The 18,571-nt window shown below is 43.0% G+C and overlaps 1 protein-coding gene and 2 long non-coding RNA genes across 3 annotated transcripts; 1 reads left to right on the top strand and 2 right to left on the bottom strand.

The window, feature by feature from the left end:
• Positions 1–1,717: 1,717 nt before the first annotated feature.
• Positions 1,718–10,363, bottom strand: SPRYD7 (SPRY domain containing 7). Its single transcript, XM_062607313.1, has 5 exons — positions 10,228–10,363; positions 8,803–8,919; positions 5,578–5,744; positions 4,444–4,546; positions 1,718–1,901 (listed from the first exon to the last, which is right to left on the bottom strand). The coding sequence occupies exons 1-5, from the start codon at positions 10,346–10,348 to the stop codon at positions 1,804–1,806; spliced, it is 606 nt and encodes a 201-aa protein (XP_062463297.1). The 5' UTR covers positions 10,349–10,363; the 3' UTR covers positions 1,718–1,803.
• A 590-nt stretch (positions 10,364–10,953) lies between these two features.
• Positions 10,954–14,516, top strand: LOC134157887 (uncharacterized). Its single transcript, XR_009962510.1, has 2 exons — positions 10,954–12,583; positions 12,687–14,516. It is a non-coding gene; the product is annotated as an uncharacterized LOC134157887 (long non-coding RNA).
• On the bottom strand, positions 13,404–18,565 carry LOC134157886 (uncharacterized). The gene is made up of 3 exons (XR_009962509.1): positions 17,129–18,565; positions 15,916–16,938; positions 13,404–13,531 (listed from the first exon to the last, which is right to left on the bottom strand). It is a non-coding gene; the product is annotated as an uncharacterized LOC134157886 (long non-coding RNA).
• Positions 18,566–18,571: the final 6 nt, after the last annotated feature.

Below are 18,571 nucleotides of genomic sequence, written 5' to 3'. Positions count from 1 at the left end.
CTGGGGGTCCTAGTGGACGACAGGATGACCATGAGCCAACACTGTGCCCTTGTGGCCAAGAAGGCCAATGGCATCCTGGGGTGTATTAGAAGGGGGGTGGTTAGTAGGTCGAGAGAGGTCCTCCTTCCCCTCTACTCTGCCCTGGTGAGACCCCATCTGGAATATTGTGTCCAGTTCTGGGCCCCTCAGTTCAAGAAGGACAGGGAGCTGCTGGAGAGAGTCCAGCGCAGGGCAACTAAGATGATTAAGGGAGTGGAGCATCTCCCTTATGAGGAAAGACTGAGGGAGCTGGGTCTCTATAGCTTGGAGAAGAGGAGACTGAGGGGTGACCTTATTAGTGTATATAAATATCTAAAGGGGGAGTGTCACGAGGATGGAGCCAGGCTCTACTCAGTGGCAAACAATGATAGGACAAGGGGTAATGGGTACAAACTGGAACACAAGAGGTTCCACTTAAACTTGAGAAGAAACTTCTCAGTGAGGGTGACAGAACACTGGAACAGGCTGCCCAGGGAGGTTGTGGAGTCTCCTTCCCTGGAGACATTCAAAACTCGCCTGGACACATTCCTGTGTAACATTATCTAGGTGTTCCTGCTCTGGCAGGGGGATTGGACTAGATGATCTAGAGGTCCCTTCCAATCTCTAGCATACTGTGATACTGTGAAAGGCTTTGATAAAGCTGTTTGTATTTGAAAATTCCAGAATCAGGTAATTTCTAAAAATATTTAAATAAAATAATTCATTTATGAAAATGCATTAACCCAGGAAGAGCAAAACCCAAAACACAAACATTCAGTATGAAGATTTTCTTCACAGTAAAAATTCTTTTAGGAAGCATATTAAATGAGACAAAAGCAAAAAAAAAAAAAAAAAAAGCATCTCATAATTTATATTCAAGGGCATCACATTTTAGAACAATATCTTAGCCATCAATCGTTCATAAATGATTCACAAAGAAATTAAATATGCTATTCCATAAGAGAATAATCTAACTTACAGTTTAAGATGTAAGGCTTCACTCTAACATCTCCTAGCCTTCCCACCTGACTCTTCACATAACCAAACTGAGTGATCTGTACTTGCCCTCCTACACCAGTAATGCAGCGTGGTGGTCCTCAAACACACAGGTAGTGTTCAGGTTTCATTTTTAAGGTCCAACAAAAAAGTATTACTAGAGAGTGTCATTATTATTTGTGTCAATAAAAGCAAATTAAAAGCTAGGAGAAATAAATAAGTTACATTTGCTTGTCTAAGACTGAGGGAATGGATTCAACTATACCTTGCAGAAAAAGTACCTATCTGCTGGTTATGCCATTGTATGGTTAGTCACTGTGCACAACTGGGACACCGCAACTCCAACTCACATGCTGGACATACAGTGCTCCCTTTAAACAAAGCACGAACTTCTGGTGAAAAAGTTGGGGGGGGGCGGGGGAATCAAGAGAACTATCCATCTCCATAGCTATCGTATGCATAAGAACTATTTGCTTTACAGAGCTCCAGGCTTTTTCAAAATACTGAATGTAATACTGATGACAATAATATCCCTTAGTATCCTTATGCATCAAGTACAAATCACAGAAAAACACTGCCCCAAACACTCATTTTCGACTACAAACCATTGCTAGAAATCTCATATTTGCAGCACAGTTACCTGGTATTGCAGTCAACACATTAATTCTGCAGACCACAGTCACAAGTACTTAGAATACAGATATGGTTCCTAAATGTAAAGTGAAGCTTTATTTAAGATGACAAAGCTTTTCTAACAGTGCAGGGTGCAAATTTTCAGTACGAAGACATTCAGAAGATTTGTTGCTCAAAAAGGATCTTTTCAAACCCTGGTGGAGGTGTGTGATAAAATTCACTGAACTGACAATCCAGAATGGCACTGTCATCAACTGCAGAAGAGAACCAAAAGAAGGAATCAGAGAAGGAACACTTACACATTGATCCTCTACCACACTGTCTTACTAAGTTATACACCATGCTCAAACCAGGAATATTCTCCAATTCATCCATTATATATATCTAATACATTTAAAAGACATCCCTTCAACAAACATGTTAAAGCCCTACACACACACCCACAGAGAGGAAATCATCCTTCTTTTCTGCTGTTTTCTTTAGTCAGTAATGGTCAATGGGAATACTACCTCTGATTTCACTATAAGCATTATCAGGGCTTTAGACCATTTCTTCAAAATCTTCTACTCTATTTCTCCAGAAATCTCCAGACTAAGGACACTACTGACACCCATGGCACAGGTGTCACCTCCTCAGCTGCATATTTTTCTGTCTACTTTCTAATTCTGCTGGAGTGCAATGATTTTTCGGGAGATTTACAAGGTTTCAGACGTCTGCAATGGTTGGTGTCAGACCATCTTTTTTAGCAAAGACCATCTGATGCAAAGCAAGCATCTTTGCTTCTTTAAGTTAGAAGTTAATGGTTTTTTTACAATACCCCTCCCAATGTTCGATCCTTTGCATAATCCGAGACGCGAGTGTTTCTACATTGAATGTAGATACACTTTCTAGAAAAGAAACTGCTGAGGATTTTCACAGCAAAGCCTTCATATACTGCATTAGCAAATGGAAATACCAAACCAGTCAGAAAAACAAGATCTCTTTCAAAGACAACTTCTTTCCAAGATGAACCTGGTACACTAGCAATATTAAAACAGAAAAGCTTCACCTTCATTATTTTGGCTTAGAATTTAGATATCTCAGAGGCAAGGTAGGAATTTTCACCTCCTAGGCTCAGTTAAAACTCCTACTAGTATATTTGTTCAGTTTTGCAGTACTTACACAGTGTTTGCATCTCACTTCCATATAAGTGCCTGAGGTACAGCTGCTGCAGAGAACAACCTTTAAATCCATTTTTCTGTTCTACATTCTCAGGCTTGATACTGTGTTTGCCTGCCCTATGATGTTTCTTTTTAAAAGGTTTCTGTAGTTCTGGTTTGAATTATGGATAGAGTAATGCTTACGGAATTCTCTTTTCTATGTTCAAATCCCTTCACATGATTAGAAGTAGCTCACGTTAAATTAAGAACATCTATAGTTAGAGCTTATACTAAGTAACTACCACAAAAAATTATTTGCAGACCTCAATTATTATAGCTACAAGTAGGAGACATGATAATTATGATGAAATTATGCCCACTTGTGGAAGATGATAGTAAGAGCTTGGCAATAAAAGGTCTGCACATCCTCCAGGCATGGAACTTCTTTAGTCAGAGAAAAAATTATTTATGGTAGACTAACATGCCACCAAATGTTTTCTGAGAGCCACCTGCACCCTTCATTCTATGTTACACTATTTCCAAAACAGAGGGAAGATGCACCAATGAATTACCACAGCAATTCTGCTGCTCATGCAGTGCTCGGCACGAGATCCCTCAGTGCTGCAGGGCAGTTACTGCCCGCAACAGCCTTTTAGCAGCGCCATCATGGGGCTTCAGAACGCATCACAGACAAAATTTCCACTCTAGCAACTTGGAAAGATAAAATTTGTCATGTACATTTATAGACTTCAAAGGCTCTACAACACACCTAGGGGATTTTCTTCCTGCTCATAAAATTCAATATTACAAATGTATCAATGGGAACATGACCACAGTTCATCAGGAACCAACCATGACAGGAAAAAATTATCCACATCACATAGCTAATGATATCCTGGCAGAGGCTACTACTTACTTTACAGGAATAAAGATAATACAGCTGGGGATAGCTGTAGATGTAACAGAGGGAATCCAAGGAGCAGTTATCATTTGCTCTATGTTACAAGCCACAAGTGTAGCTTTGATTACGCACTGAGTTGGGGGAAGTGATGCCTTTCAGAAGAGATGTTAAACAGAATTCTGACTACTGGGGAACTACAAAACAACCGCCAAGTTCTGGAAAAGTAAATTGTTAACACATGCCTTGGCCAAATTCCAATTTCCATAATTCATAAATTCTTTCTTAAACTGCCTTTGCATGGATTAATTGGATATGATATTTGTTTCTTGTTCAAAACTGCTGTGCTGTATTGATGGTTGCTGGCAAAACAGCTACCACAATTTGCTCACCAATTGCTGGATTTCAAAGCTGGGCATCGATTTGGTACAGCAGCAAGGAGCTGTACCACTACAGCAGCAGCTGTACTAGTGCTACATTAAAGTTATTACTTCCAGAAGAAAATACAAACAGCAATTCAGTATCTATTTGCATTTAACACTGAATGCATTTATGAAGTACGCGCAATTCACAGGCATAAATACCAAGCTTCAGAGAGAAAGCAGATTAGCCCACAAGTCTACATGAGTTTGAATTTGTTGTTTTTCTTTTTTCCATCTGCTTCACAATTTTTTTACCTGGCGATTTTCAGACTGAGTGCAGTAACTCCCCAACCTTCTGGACCCATACCAAGAAACAGTTTGAAAATCTCTGACTTACCATAGACCACTGGATAGACAGTCCCTCGGATTCCTGAAGCTGGACAATGCATGTTCTTCCCATTTAAATATACATTTAATTCTACATGGTCATATGTAATGCCCTAAAAGCACAGAAAATTAACAAAAACCCATCAACAACTTTATACATGTAAGACTGCTGCTTAATTTAGCTTTCTTAGCCACAGGCAACACCATTATGCAAACTGCAGCATCCTAGAAAACCTTGCATGAAATATTCCTGCAAAAGACTAGAAGTTAATAAACAACCAGTAACATTTGTATTTGCAGATACTCAGGATTCCTTAATGCTTACTCAGTCTGGATGCAGCACAGTACTGCATCCCATATCTCACTGGGTTTACAAAACAATTTTCCGAACTATTCTTCAACATGTTCCTTATCAAATGTTTAGGATATATAAAATTTTCAATTATTTCAATATTAAGCAGTTTGTGGGCTTCTTGTTTATATCTCCTCATGGAAATAACTAGTATAGAGTGGTCTGTCCATGCTTCCATACAGAAACCTCTCTCAGCACATTTACTCTGCCAGCAGCAGGAGATCATGGGTTCATATACAACACTATAAATATGTCAACTACACAGCAGAAAGCAAACACTAACTAGGTAATAAATTACTTGTTAGGTAAATGACTTCTGTCACTGTTTTGGTATGGCTGAGTGTGACCATCTGTGTTGTCCCTCAGTACTTCAGAAATCTATTTCTGTGACATAATAAAATAAATGAAAACTGGGGAATTAGCAGTAATACATCAGCTACTTTTCATAGAATCACAGAATGGAAGATCCCATCTCAATGTAGGATCCTTGTGATGGGAGCTATCCATCAGGTAGATACTGCAACTACACTGCAGGAGGGCATTAGAGGCTACTTTTCAAACACTGGCAAAGTCTGTCACTCGTTCACAAATACATCAATGAGAATGAAGACCACTGAAGTCCACTGATATCCAGGCTGCTAATCCATCCAAACACAATGGGACTTTGTATCAGCACTTCCCAAACTGGGAGATGCAAGCTGAAGAATTGTACTGAAATGGTCAATATGACCACAGAGCTGTAAATAAGGGGAATCTAGGAACATCTGGAAAGTAAAGGCTTAAGGAACTCACCACCACATCACCTTCCTGAGGAAGGTTGTTTGCTGGTAGTCTGTTTTTCTCCTCATTGTTATAGTAGAGAGCTCCATCATTTCTCATCACCAGGCTATGGACATCTCGACCAAGTGGAATTTGATTCAAGTTTGCTTTCTGAGTTGCAACTCCAATACCCCAAATCCCTAAAATGTGACAGTAACATGGCAAGAAAACAAACAAACCAACCTCATTATTTTGAAGACTGCCTGAATCAGGACAGAATACAGAATGCCAGTGCCATGGCCATACTACTACTATCTCTTGGACATAGCAGAACTATTGCAGGTTAGCCCTGGTAGGCAGCTAAGCACCAAGCAGCCATACACTCACTTCTCCCCCACAGGCCGCAGAGAGATGGTAGAAGAGGGAAAGAAGACTAAAACCAAGAAAATTTTTCTTGTGGGTAAAGACAAAAATTGTTTAACAAGCAAAAGAGAAGTGGAAGAAAGAAAGAAAACAAAACAAACCAAAAGAATGTAATGGCAATCACTCACCACCTCCCACAGGCAGACTGAGGCCCAGCCAATTCCCAAGCAAAAGATGGCTAACCTCCCTAAAGCCACTCCTCTCCCTTTTGTTGCTTAGCATGGCATTACATGGCATGGAGGATCTACTTGGTTAGATCAGGTTATCTGCCCGGTTGTGTCCCCTCCCCACCTCTTGCTGGAGGGTCAGAGTGAGAAACAGAGAAGGCCTTGATGCTGTGTAAACACTGCTCAGAAATAGCTAAAACATTAGCCTGTTATCAGTATTGTTCTGGTCACAAATCTAAACCAGAGCATCACAGGAGCTGCTATGAAGGAAGTTAACTCCATGCTGGACAGACCCAGTACAAGCAATCAATAGAAGTAACCAGCATGTATCCTGAAAAAAAAATCCAGAGAATTGTAATCACTTAGCTTAATTTTTATTCCCAGAAAAATACAAAAAGAGACTCTGAAACTGTAGGAGAATGTAAAAAATAAATCAAACTAGCATGGACTTGTGAACAATATTTCCTTTTCCCACTGGTGAGACTATTCTTAGGGAAAAAGAAGAAACTGTAAATATGACAGATCTTGATTTGGTAATGTTTTTGAAACTCATACAACATTGAAATAGTCAGATTATGAAAACATGGTCTAGACCTTTTCAGATTATGAAAACATGGTCTAGACCTTTACAGCAATATAAATGCATGACTGGTTAGAAAACTGTATTCCAGGACTACTCATCACGTCAAATCAAATCAAAAAAGATGATTCAAGTGGGGTTTGAGGTTTTGCAGTGAATGCACAAGGCCAGATACTGTTCCATATTCACATCAATTACTTGGGTAACGTGATGATGTGCTTGTTAAATGTGCTGCCAACACCAACCTGACAGGACTGCAACCTCTTCAGAGGCCCCTCAAGTTTTAAATGATCCTGACAAATTGGTAAGAGGTCTGAAGGAAAATGCATTTGCTTTTTCTGAATTATGAAGAACAGTAGGAACACTAAGTGGCACAAACACAATAGTGGCTTGGCAGGCAGCTCAATGAATATGATATGGGGGTTATCACAGACCACATGCTGAGCACGAGCCTGTGCCCTACTGTTGTGAAAAACTTCTGGACATATGGCACATGTAAAGCCAACACACTGTATGTACAACAGATGAAGGATGTCTACTGCTGCTGCAGTTTGAGCAGAGCATCCATTTTAAGCATCATATCTCAAGACAAATTAGTTCAATTAGAAATATTCTTGAACAAAACCAATCAAAAATGTAAAAACATCACCTATAAGGAGAATAAAAAAAAAAAAAAACAACAAACCAGCCTGGGGCTGTTTAATCTGGAAAAGACTAAAATGAGGCAAAAATATAATAAAATCAGTTTCAAAAGACAAAATTGCAAACCAATTTATTCTTATTCTTACATACCCAGGATGAAAAGGACAAAAGTGTGAACAAGATTCAGATTACACTCCTAAAACCTTTCCAATGGTCAGGGTGACCCCATAGATGACTTTCCAATAGTCAGGGTGACCCCATAGTAACACTTCTGGGAATCAAAGTTTTAAGTTAAGTGATCTACAGTCCTCCTGCCTTGAGGCACAGAAATAGACAAGACACAGCTTGTCTTGTCTATTCCTGTCACAAGAACCAGGAGAGTTTATTTCCTGTGTTTCTCAAGCAGAAGAACATGGATATGTATTTGTGTGAGTAATAACCATATATAAATAACAGCTGCTGTGGATTCTTGCCCGAACATACAGGATACTAAAATTGCCAAACTAAGACTGATCTGGGGTTTACATACAGTTTAAAACCAAGCAACTGGTTTGACTGCAAGGTGTTTTGGACCGATTTGTGTTCATGCTGCCTGCACTCCAACCCAACTGAACACAAATAACCCTTACCCAGAAAATGCCATATTCAAGCTCCAGCTGGTACTGTAAGGCCTGTCTGTCTCTGGACTAACACTTCCCTTCTTCCCTCTCCCTATGTAGTTAGGGAAAGAACCACTTCATTTTCACAGTGTCGTTTTTAAAAATACTGGGTAATTTTTAATGTCAGAAAACAGGCAAGCCTGGAGCATGCTCTGTACTAGTGAAGTTGACTGTATTAGTAAAAACATAATGCTTCCAAATTCCATTCACTTTCAGCTGCCTTGCACCGTATCTGTGCAAAACAAAGAAACAGGGTGCTGAAAGGCTCCTCTTGATAAGGCGGTGTTGGAGTAAGTGCTGCACATTTGATTTGAAGAGTGAAGTGTAGCACAAGGAGTGTTACCCTTGCTTGGGCAAACACAGTGCATGTTAAAAGCAAATGGAGGTAGACAAATAGCTATAAATACTGCTGGATAAACTGCACTATTAAAAAAATACTTCACAGCGACAGTATTTTATGGGGTTATAAGCATTTATTTACCAAAAAACATTTCTAACATATGCTAACCGAAAACCATGCACATAACAGCATATAAAACAATATGGTGTTTTTTTAGGGTGTGCACTCTTTTAGAATATACTTACTATGTTTTTTAATATTTCAGAGCCATGATAAAAATGAAAAAAAGATTCCTGTTACACAACGTCAGCTTATAGACCTCTCCAACATTCACAAGTTCAAGGATGCAATCAGAAAGATTCATGTGCTCGGCACTGGAGATACAACCACCCGCAGTCAAACCAACGCACCTTCCCGGTTTAAAGTTGTACATTTTTGCTGACTAACCTGTGGACTGGATTTTAAACTCAAAATAGCTCTTGTTCTGATGCAAAGGTGCATTGGCTAAACAGCCTCCCGTGCCACATATTCTTCTGCCGTTTTTAACAATCACAACATCTGTTCCTGCAAGAAGAAAAACACCCGCAAAACTTCAAAACATCTTTAGAAGTCTGGAAGCAGCGCTTAAAAGCCCTAAACACTGAGAACTGGTTTTGTTCTTTCTCCCCACGTAAGAGCTTCATTAGCGTGTGAGAACAATGATGATAGGCTATGCTTTGAAGTAGGAAAAGGAAGGCTGTTTATGGGGTAGTTCATCTTCCAACTAGGGCTTATTTATTTAAAATCTATACACTGCTCTAATTTTGCCTCTTGGGTTTCACGGCACCATGCTGATTACAACCTTTGCTCAGCCACATCAGAAGAATAACTTACTATTTAGTCAGAAAGGGTTCACTATGAGACCAGAACCCTGTACCCTCTCTTCTATACACTAGAGGAAATATGTCTGCCAAGAGAAGAAAAGGCACATTGGGCAGAAACACTGGATGGAACTGCAAGGTGTTTAGTTATTCTCTGACAAAATCCTTTTATTAGAAACATGCCTGCCAAAACAGAGAGAAGAAAAGAAGCCCTCTGCCAAATTTTTCTTCTCCAGTGGAACACTTCATCTTTAGGCACTGTTGTCACTGTGAGAAACATGGGAAACAGTCAAAGTTCACTGATACAAATGAATAAAACCAGACTAATAATTGAGTGGTTGGGATCAGCCACACCGCCTTCCCCCTAGCTCTTATCCCCTGTTCTGCTGCAGCTGACCCAGATCCCTTCTCTCCTAAACAACTCCCAGGCATAGCTTTGTGGACAGCTCATCCTCAACACGTGGTATGGCCCAGACTCCCGTGGCTCATTCTGCACCTTCACTGCTGCAACCCCCTGCTCTGAATCACCATCCCTTGTGGAATGACCAGGATCTTCAGCCCTATCAGGCTGCCTTCTCTCCTCAGGAAACCCCTCTGAGACTGAGGTGCACCCCTACATACTCATTCTGCTGATAAGCCTCGACTGAATTTAAGCCAAAGTGATATTTCTTCCTGAAAACCGCCAAATCCTTCCGAAGAAGCAGCCCAAAAGCGACTTCCCAGCACACTTCCCTGGGAGGAGAGAGGGCGCCTGGGGCCGGGCACATTCCCCCTCCGGCCAGTATGGTTACACGGTATTAAGATAACTCCACACCGCTACCAGCGCCGCGCCCAGGCTTCCCCGGTACAACCCTCCCGCTCGCCCCACAGGTCAGCCCCGCCGCGCCACGGACCTGCGGCCTTCCCCGCCGCTGCCAACCCTCACTCTCCGCTCTCCTTCCTTCCCCACGGCCCGTCACAAGCGGCTCATGGTGGGCCGAAGGGAGACCAGGTCCCGCCTCTCCCTGCTTACCCATGCGCTGCGTGTCGAGGTGCACCGCCGGCATCTCCTTTAGCGGGATGTGGCCGGCACCGCCATCCTTGCACCAGGAGAAGCAGCACCAGGAGAAGCAGCAGAACATGGAGGCGGCCATGACTGGCCGCTCCCTGCCGCGCCGCGCAGGCGCAACAGCGGCCAGTGTGGCGGGCGGGGCAGCCCCCCCTGGCGGGCGGGAGGTAGCGGGGCGGGCGGGCGTTCTTGCCCGTGTGCCCGCTCCGGGGCGGCATGGAGGGAGGCGGCGGGCAACGGCGCCCGGGACAGGCTGACCACGCGGGGCCTCGTGAAATCCAGCACGGCCTGAAAAATAAAATCCCATTAAACCTCCATCTTTCCTCAGGAAGTGAAAATTCAAATGGAAGCGAGTGCAGGACAGAAATCCTCTACTCTGCCCCTGTGGGGTAACGTGGTGCTGGCTTGAGGTGTCAGTACACAAGCCTCTGCATGCAGCCACCTAAAGAACAAGTTACACACACACACATATATATATATATATATGTGAGAATATATATCTACATGAATGAAAGAGGAAACTGATCATGATGGGCAGGTAGTGCGCGTCACATCAGCACACTCCACAGTGCTGGGCCACGTGGAAGGGCATGGAAATGTACCGGGCAGTTATTTCTGTCTCCAAGTAACAGGAACCCCATAAGAACCCCATTTATTTATTTATTTATTTATTCATTTATTCATTCTTTCCCTTCTTTATTTTAATTCTTTCTCAGAAAAGTCGACAGAGACAGGACTCCTTGAAGCAAAGGTTTGTGCAGCCAAGGCCAGTTACCATGGTTGCCTTGATGGTGTCTGCTCCTTGTGTGTTTCCTTTTCACCTCATCTTCCAGACCTGTTTGGCTTGTGAGTGTTAACTTCTCTGGGTCCTGTTTGCTTCTAGAGCACCTCCTCATTCATTCAGAAGCTTTGGTAAGTGTGAAACTGAACCGCAAAGACTGCTGCAGTGAAAAGCCAACATACTATCATTGCACGTAGCAGTTGTTTTGCAAAGCAAGCTTTGGAACCAGCTTTGCGTCCCTTTCATAGAGGCAGAATGCCACTTAATTAAAAAAGCTGTAGCTTTGCTTGTAGCCTCAGGTTAAACAAGTGTTTCTTTAGCAAAAGCCCTAGAGCTGTCCCTACAGCATCCAGAACAGGGGCCACAAACTGGGCTCCAACAAATATAACAAATAGTGATAACATGGCTATAGAAGCCCACCTGTATCTACTTCACATTTATATTTATCTACAGGCAAATAGCCAAGACATGTCGTGCCATAAATTGCTGTCCTAAAATGTTTTGCAGATAATTTAAATACTTACATTTAAAGGTCTGTTTCTTTCCAAACCAATTTGGGATAAAACTCTTGTTTCTCATGATTCCGTGGCATTTCACCTACAAAACTCCCTTACTGTTTTATTACAGTATATAATATGATGCAACTAATGTAACCCATGTGGTACAGCGTTGTCTGTCTTTAGGAGGGTAAGGGGTTAAGCGAATATTCAAAAACCCTTGTTAAAAGAAATCTTCATAGCAAGAAATATCTTATTGGTCTGGATGGGGTGTATCAGTCACACTTACCCCATTACTTGAAATATGAAGTGAAACACTTTCTCAAAATTGTGCCTAAAACCAATCTGATTTTAAGAGCAGCTTTAAAATATGCTTCCTTTCTTTTATTGGCCTTACTGTTGCAGCCCATAAACATTTGGGGTCAAGAGCTCACTTCCTTAAAATACGCCAAATGGGATTAGTCTTGAACTTCTAAGAAGTACATATTAGGTGGAAACTGATGTTTATTTCGTATGGAGGGCATCATGATTCTTATTGGTGGCTTGTTGTTCATGTAATTAGACCTATTTAAATCACTGTGGGATTTTTATTGTCTGTCACACACTGCGGGTTTGCTGCAGTAAATGCTGAAAGACAAATGTTAATATGGTTAAAAAAAACCCAAACCCCAAACTTAGAAGGGGACTCAAACTCCAGATGACTCCCCATCCCATTTTTTTTCCTCTGAGACCCAGGAAGTCCTTTCTTCCCCAAAAGAAGCACTGGAATATAAACACATCTCACCACATGAAGTCAGCATTGCCGAATCAGTTGGACTTCCAGGAGATGGGGCCTTGGGGAGCAGTGGCTGGCTGTGCCTTCCTGCCAGTTTCCTGCTCCACTTCTTTCTTAACTTGAGAGGCTGGTTTTACAGGTGAGCAGACTGCAGCACTTACGGGGTGAAGTACATGCCACAGCTTGGAAAAGTTGCCGGTGCTTCTTCGGAGCACACTGACTCCAGTGCTGATGCGCTCAGCAGGCAGGAAGCCTCGGAGGACCAAGGTCAGTGCAGCCCTTATCCCTGCGGCCATCCTCTCTCCCTGCAGGATTGGAGCCTGGCTGCTGAGCACCCTGTCAGCAGCTGGTGATACAATGAATTGTGCAGGAACAGCAGCAAAGATGTTTGTGAAGGCTCCAGTGCTAGACAAAATCAAGCAGATAATAGGTCCAGTGAAAGTAAGGCAAAAGTCAGCTGATAAGAAACATTGCTTATCCATATGCCTGTCTTGGAGGATGAGGTGAGCAATTCTAGCAGGATAGTATTTTATCTGTAAATGTGCTTGTCAGCCTGTTCAGAGCATATTTGAACACTGACATTTTTACAGTGCACATTTCCCCAAGGAAATGAAGATCTGGGCTCCAGTATTTAGAAGTATAACTGTGCTTGGTAATGAAGGGTTAATTCAGCTTCTGCCTTTCTTGAATGTGCATTTCTTTCACTGGGGAGGCCAAGTGTTTAGAACCCTCCCACACCGGAAGCAAAATTATGCTCAGCATGTCTAAACATGTTTGTTGCTCACAGGGTTTTAACTTTATTTCCTTGAACAGTAGCAGCAGAGACATTGTGTCTGGGAACCACGTTAGAAGAACAGGAAAATGACTGGTCCTGTCCATTTCACAAATGCAGGCGTATTTGGAGGTCCTGCCAAAAGAAAATGGTGGTCATTGACTTGTTTTGTTTTCTAGCTCACAGCTTCATTCAGAAAATACAACCATCTCTCATTAGCCCCGTAAAGTAGATCTATACTGCCTGCAGACGAGTATGTTTCAGAAAGGTTCCCTGATACCACCAAATTTGTGTGCAAGAGGGGAACTCTCTCACCCATTGTTTCAGTATGTAATGCAACACAATGAACCAGTTCTCAGAAAAATAATTCCTCTTCGTCCTGTGAGTAAAATCCTCTGGGACTTGCTTCTCTGCTGCCACAGGCTTTGCAGAGGCACTTACACCTGTGCAAACCAGCGAAAAAAATAGTGGTTAAATATGCTGGAATGGCTTTAGGAACATCTCCATGCAGCTTGCACAGAAGAAAATGATGGTGCAGGACTGGAAAATCAAGGTTTGTTTATTGAAAGCAGTCCCACTCCCAGGGTCAGGCCTGTGGTTTGGAAGATGATACAGACAAGGTCTCAGATGAAAAACAGGTTGTGCTTGTACTTTTGAAATCTTCATTATAATGTGTTCTTGTGAGGATTAATGTTCTGTAGAAAGTCTTCTGGTTTATACAGCTAATCTGATGCTTGCCAAATCATAGAAGAAATTGTATATGAAAATTAATTTTGTTCCTCGTTGTTCTATTTACTTTGGAGGTCACTGCTCCTTTCCTCTTTATGCAATCTAAGCAAAACCCACCAGAGCAGAGCTTTGATCTCCAGGCAATCACAAACCTCATTAAACTTGACAGGCACGCTGGCCGTGCTTTGTTTAGGAAGGAGCAGTTCAATTCCTTTATGGCATAAGACTGCTGAAGACTGGAAACCACTGCCGATGGCACAGGGGTGTGTGGCCAAGCACTGGGACCAGCGGGCTCATATGAGCAAGCACTAATTTGGGGAAAGTCAGAGCCATTTCTCGAGGGACTGCTCGCAGATGCAGCAGCAAGAGCACAGATTGGTTGCAGCTGTGTTTGCCTGTGTGCATGTCCGGGGCCGGAAACACCACACGAGAGCCAGCAGACAGTGGGAGAAGCAGTGGTGTATGGCCCTGAGAAAAAGCCAAGGGACAGCTTCTTCTGGGCAAGAATCCTTGCTAGAGCAGCAAACTTGGACTGCCGCGCAGCACTCCCTCCCATTTGCTTCCTCTGCATGCAAGGAAATGGGACATGGCTGTACATTCTTTGTAAATAAATAGGATTACGCTAAAGAGCTAACTGAATTCATCATTGATCCCCCCTCCCACTCCTCCAAATAAAACATGGCAAAGTGCTGAATATTAGTTAACTGTGTGGGTCAAAGTTCTGTACCTGGAACTACAGGGCTTGCCAGTACTGCTAAAATGGTCACTGGGGACCCTGCAAGTATCAAAACAGTCTCTGAAATTCAGACCTCAAAACAGCAGTTGATCATTTCCACTGCTGATGACCTTTCATGGATTTTTAATGCCTGGTATTTCTACAATGCATATTAAAAGTAGTTTTTATGGAATAATAACAAGAAAATGTATTCTCTGATTCCTCTTTTGGAGTGTCTAATATAGTCCAGATGTATCTGTTGAAAAGAAATGTGGTCAGATATGATATAATTGTGAAACATGTACATGAGTAAGGTGTTTGATACACAGAGCTGTTTTGAATAGTTTATTCGTGTTAGCTTACAGTGTCTTCTTACCAAGCTGCTATCTGCATCAAAGCTCTTGCAGGTTTATGTCTGTATTTAGCTCCTCACAGCAACTGCATCATACATGTCCGATTGTCCCTCTCCATTTGAGGGTAGGCTCACACCAGCATAGCTGAATAAAGCAGCATGATTCAAGTGTGATCAACTTGAAAATGTACCTGCTCATTGCAGGGGGGTTGGAGCCAATGACTTTTAAAGGTTCCTTCTAACCCAAACTATTCTGTGAGTCTGATTTTATGAAGTCACTGTCCAGGAGTGTACTCTGACAATTCTGCAATAGGAGGTGAAGCCTTAACTTCCTTCAGTGCAGCCAAGGGTAAGACTGGGAAATGACGCCAACTACCTCTTTTCTTTGGTTTTTCACTCTAGGAGACAGTTACAGTCTGACAGGTAGGTTTTTGATAGCATGGCTTCAGAGAAGCCTTACTGATGGGAAATACAAACCCAGGAGGACAAAAACCAAACACAAAAAAGCTGCTTTTAACTCCAGCTACATTTATCAATAAGTTTTGTTTTAGACATCTCCAGCGCAGCACAGGGGGTGCCTGGGGCCCGGAATGAGCAGCTGGTGTGGCCTAAGGGCAAGGCTGTGTTACTTTTGGCAGCAGCGCCGGCAATAGCTGGCTGGAAGGAGTTGTGAAAGTATGGCCTGTGGGGGCACTTGTGTTTTATGCTGACGTGTGTGCCGGCTGCCACCAAAACAGGCCCTCTCACTGGCTCGTCCTGGCACTGGTGGTTGCTCGGCTGCGGGATCAGCTGGATGCCAAAACTGATCCCACTAAAAACTTTTCCTTTGTTTTTAAACTAGATTAGCTTTCAGCTCTGTTGGCTAGCTGATCTAGCTTAACGTGTGGCTGCATGAATGTTGGAGCCAGCAGAGAGGAGGCATCAGGAAAGCATGACTAAGGGAAGGGAAAAGGATGGAATAATCTCTTTTGCCAATAGCACATCTCAGCTTGCCTTAACCCCCCTGAATCTACCTCTCAGGGTAAAATTACCTGTTACAGCTTGAGTCACTTTAACGGCTTGCTTCGACAGAAAGGGAAGAATCTTGTTCCTGTTTTCCTCCTCTCACGTTAGACCTGCTGATTGAACTGGTGTAACCCACTGAATCAGCAGGAAGCTCACCCTGGCAAAGAAAAAGGAGTAGCGTTCTGCTGGCCTAGTGGGTGAATCAGCTCAGTAACACATCTGCCAAGGCTGCAGAGCTGGTACAGGCAGGGAGGGCAGCAGCAGCTGGCTCTGAGGCCTCTGACTGAACACAGCACACAGCTTCAGGCTCAGAAATCCCTGTTGTAATGCTTAAGCAGAAGAGTCACAATCTGGGTTCTCTATGCAGTTTACAGATGACATTAGGCACTATCCCTTTGTCTTACAACAAACATGGTGTTTGTCTCATAAAGCTGAAGTTGCCATTGGTTTATAATTCCTTCCACACTCCTCCCTGTTTTCAACCCTCCTGTGGGTGACATCTGTCCTAATGCTTCCCTCCAAGTGGGCCTCTCCTTTGAGCCTAGATTTCCCTTGGGTTTGTTTCCTTATTAGATAGGGAAATATTGCCACAGATCTACTAACACTCTTTTGCATCAGCCAGAACTTTTCTCAGAAGCTTCAACAAATGGTCCCTGATGTTGCTTCAGGAACACAATGTGCTCTCAGATGTGGGAATGCAAGCTCATAAGCAAGCTGCTATCAAAAGACCTCTATAAACAACAACTGGTTAAAAAGAGTATAGAAAGATAAACTCATGTGTGTGCAAAACAGGTGGTTGTGTGCAACTCTAGTGATCAGATAGTAGTAAAATGCCCAAATTATATTTGATGTGCTCGGGACAGTCATGGAACACTTAAGCACGGCACTGGCTGGGCGCTGTCTCCATGCACCAAGAACAGAAATTCCATGCTGTGTTTGCCCAAGTTTAGGCTTTCATCTTTTGAAAGAAAGAAGTCCAGGCAAAGAGGGACAAGAACATCTTCAAATGAAGAGGAGATATCACAGATGGGCAGGCGAGTGACAGAGCACTGGAACAGGTTGCCCAGGGGGGTTGTGGAGTCTCCTACATTGGAGATATTCAAGGCCCGCCTGGACAAGTTCCTGTGTGATGTACTCTAGGTTACCCTGCTCTTGGAGGGGGGTTGGACTAGATGATCTTTTGAAGTCCCTTCCAACCCTTTGGATTCTGTGGGATTCTGTGTCCACTCATGCTGATACAGCTCCTCTTCTTTTATAAGGGGACAGAGTAGGACCAGTGCAAAGAATTAGTGATGAATAAAATGTACTCTAAAAATATCTCAGGAAAAAAGCTGTATGAGAAATGTATGAACTTAATAATGAGTGAGGAATCTAAAATGCCCTATTGTTGATGATGTTTTTAACCATAAAATCACAGAGAAGATTAGAAGAATCAGGAAGTTCTTGATATAAAAATGGCTGTTGGGAAAGTGTAGACCAGGGGTACTTTGAAAACATGAAGTACAAGCACTGGGATATCACTTGAACACAGTCTGGGTAGTGGAAGAGTGGATTAAGCTATCGCTTTTCAGAAACTGGGATGATCTGATGATGGACAGATGGACAAAGGAGATGATGGACAATTAGGAAGAAACAAGCAGGATGTTAAGAGCACCTGAAGGTCTTGGTTGCTTTTGTGCAGCAGCTCTGCCTTCCAGGGCTGCTTTCTGGTTGACAGCGGATGAAATACGGCAGTGTATGAACACTCTGAAGGGGTTTCCAAAAACACTTGTCCTTGATCCAACTGTTCCTGTTAAGTCCAGCTGAGAGTCCAGGCCAGGCATCAGGAGGGAAGGTGAGGAAGAGGAGACTGCTTCCTCTTCTGGCTGCAGTGAACTGGGGAACCACAGCTTCAGCATGTTATTGAATGGGTTTAAAATTCCAGGCTCCTAAACAATTGGCAGAAAGATGTCAGCTGCATGAGGGAACTCCGTCTGAGAGAAATACGGTATAGCCTGTGACGGTACTTGTGTGGGTACTCCTGAATGTGAATAGACTCCACTGTGCCGATGAGTGACGTGACTGCAGTGGGTGAGTGAAGAGCACGGGAGTGACAGGGGTGCAGGAGGCAGAGTACATGCGTTTGGGAACAGCTTTTGATGTAGTGTTTCACACAGTCTAACTCGGAAGTTCAGTTTGGCTTTGATGTGAGACTTGTTGACTTGAGATCTAACAGAAGGACTGCAAGGAAGATATAAAGCACAAAGATCCTCTGTGGTCTCAGCACTTCCAGCTGCGGTTTCACAGATCTGTAAGCTGAGGGTCCTCCCAGGCAGATGTGGGATCCATCGTGCTCCATCTCCCTGGGACTAGCCCATGTTAGGGCAGGAGACCTGCATAGTTATGAGAGGCCATGGTACTCTCTAACAGATTCATTGGTAGGAAATAGTACAGCTAGTGTGTTAAAGCAAATAGGAATACATCTCCATCCTTTTATGAAGCACATAAGGATACCTGGCTAAAATGATGTTAATTGTTTAATGAGTGCTTTCAGGATGTGGAAGATGCTCGTCCGGATCGCCACCCAGCAGCGCTCCTCCTTAGGCTGCGCAGCGCTCGCTGGGGAGCTGTAGCCTCAAGCTTAATTTGGCAGGGTTAATAAACAACAGAACCCCGTCAGCATCTCGCCGGAGACACTCGCAG

The sequence above is a fragment of the Pezoporus occidentalis genome, unplaced genomic scaffold (assembly GCF_034315485.1).
Source record: "Pezoporus occidentalis ecotype Australia unplaced genomic scaffold, CSIRO_AGI_Poc_V1 ctg122, whole genome shotgun sequence".
NCBI classification, from domain to species: Eukaryota; Metazoa; Chordata; class Aves; order Psittaciformes; family Psittacidae; genus Pezoporus; species Pezoporus occidentalis.
This window is presented reverse-complemented; position numbering and strand designations above follow the sequence as displayed.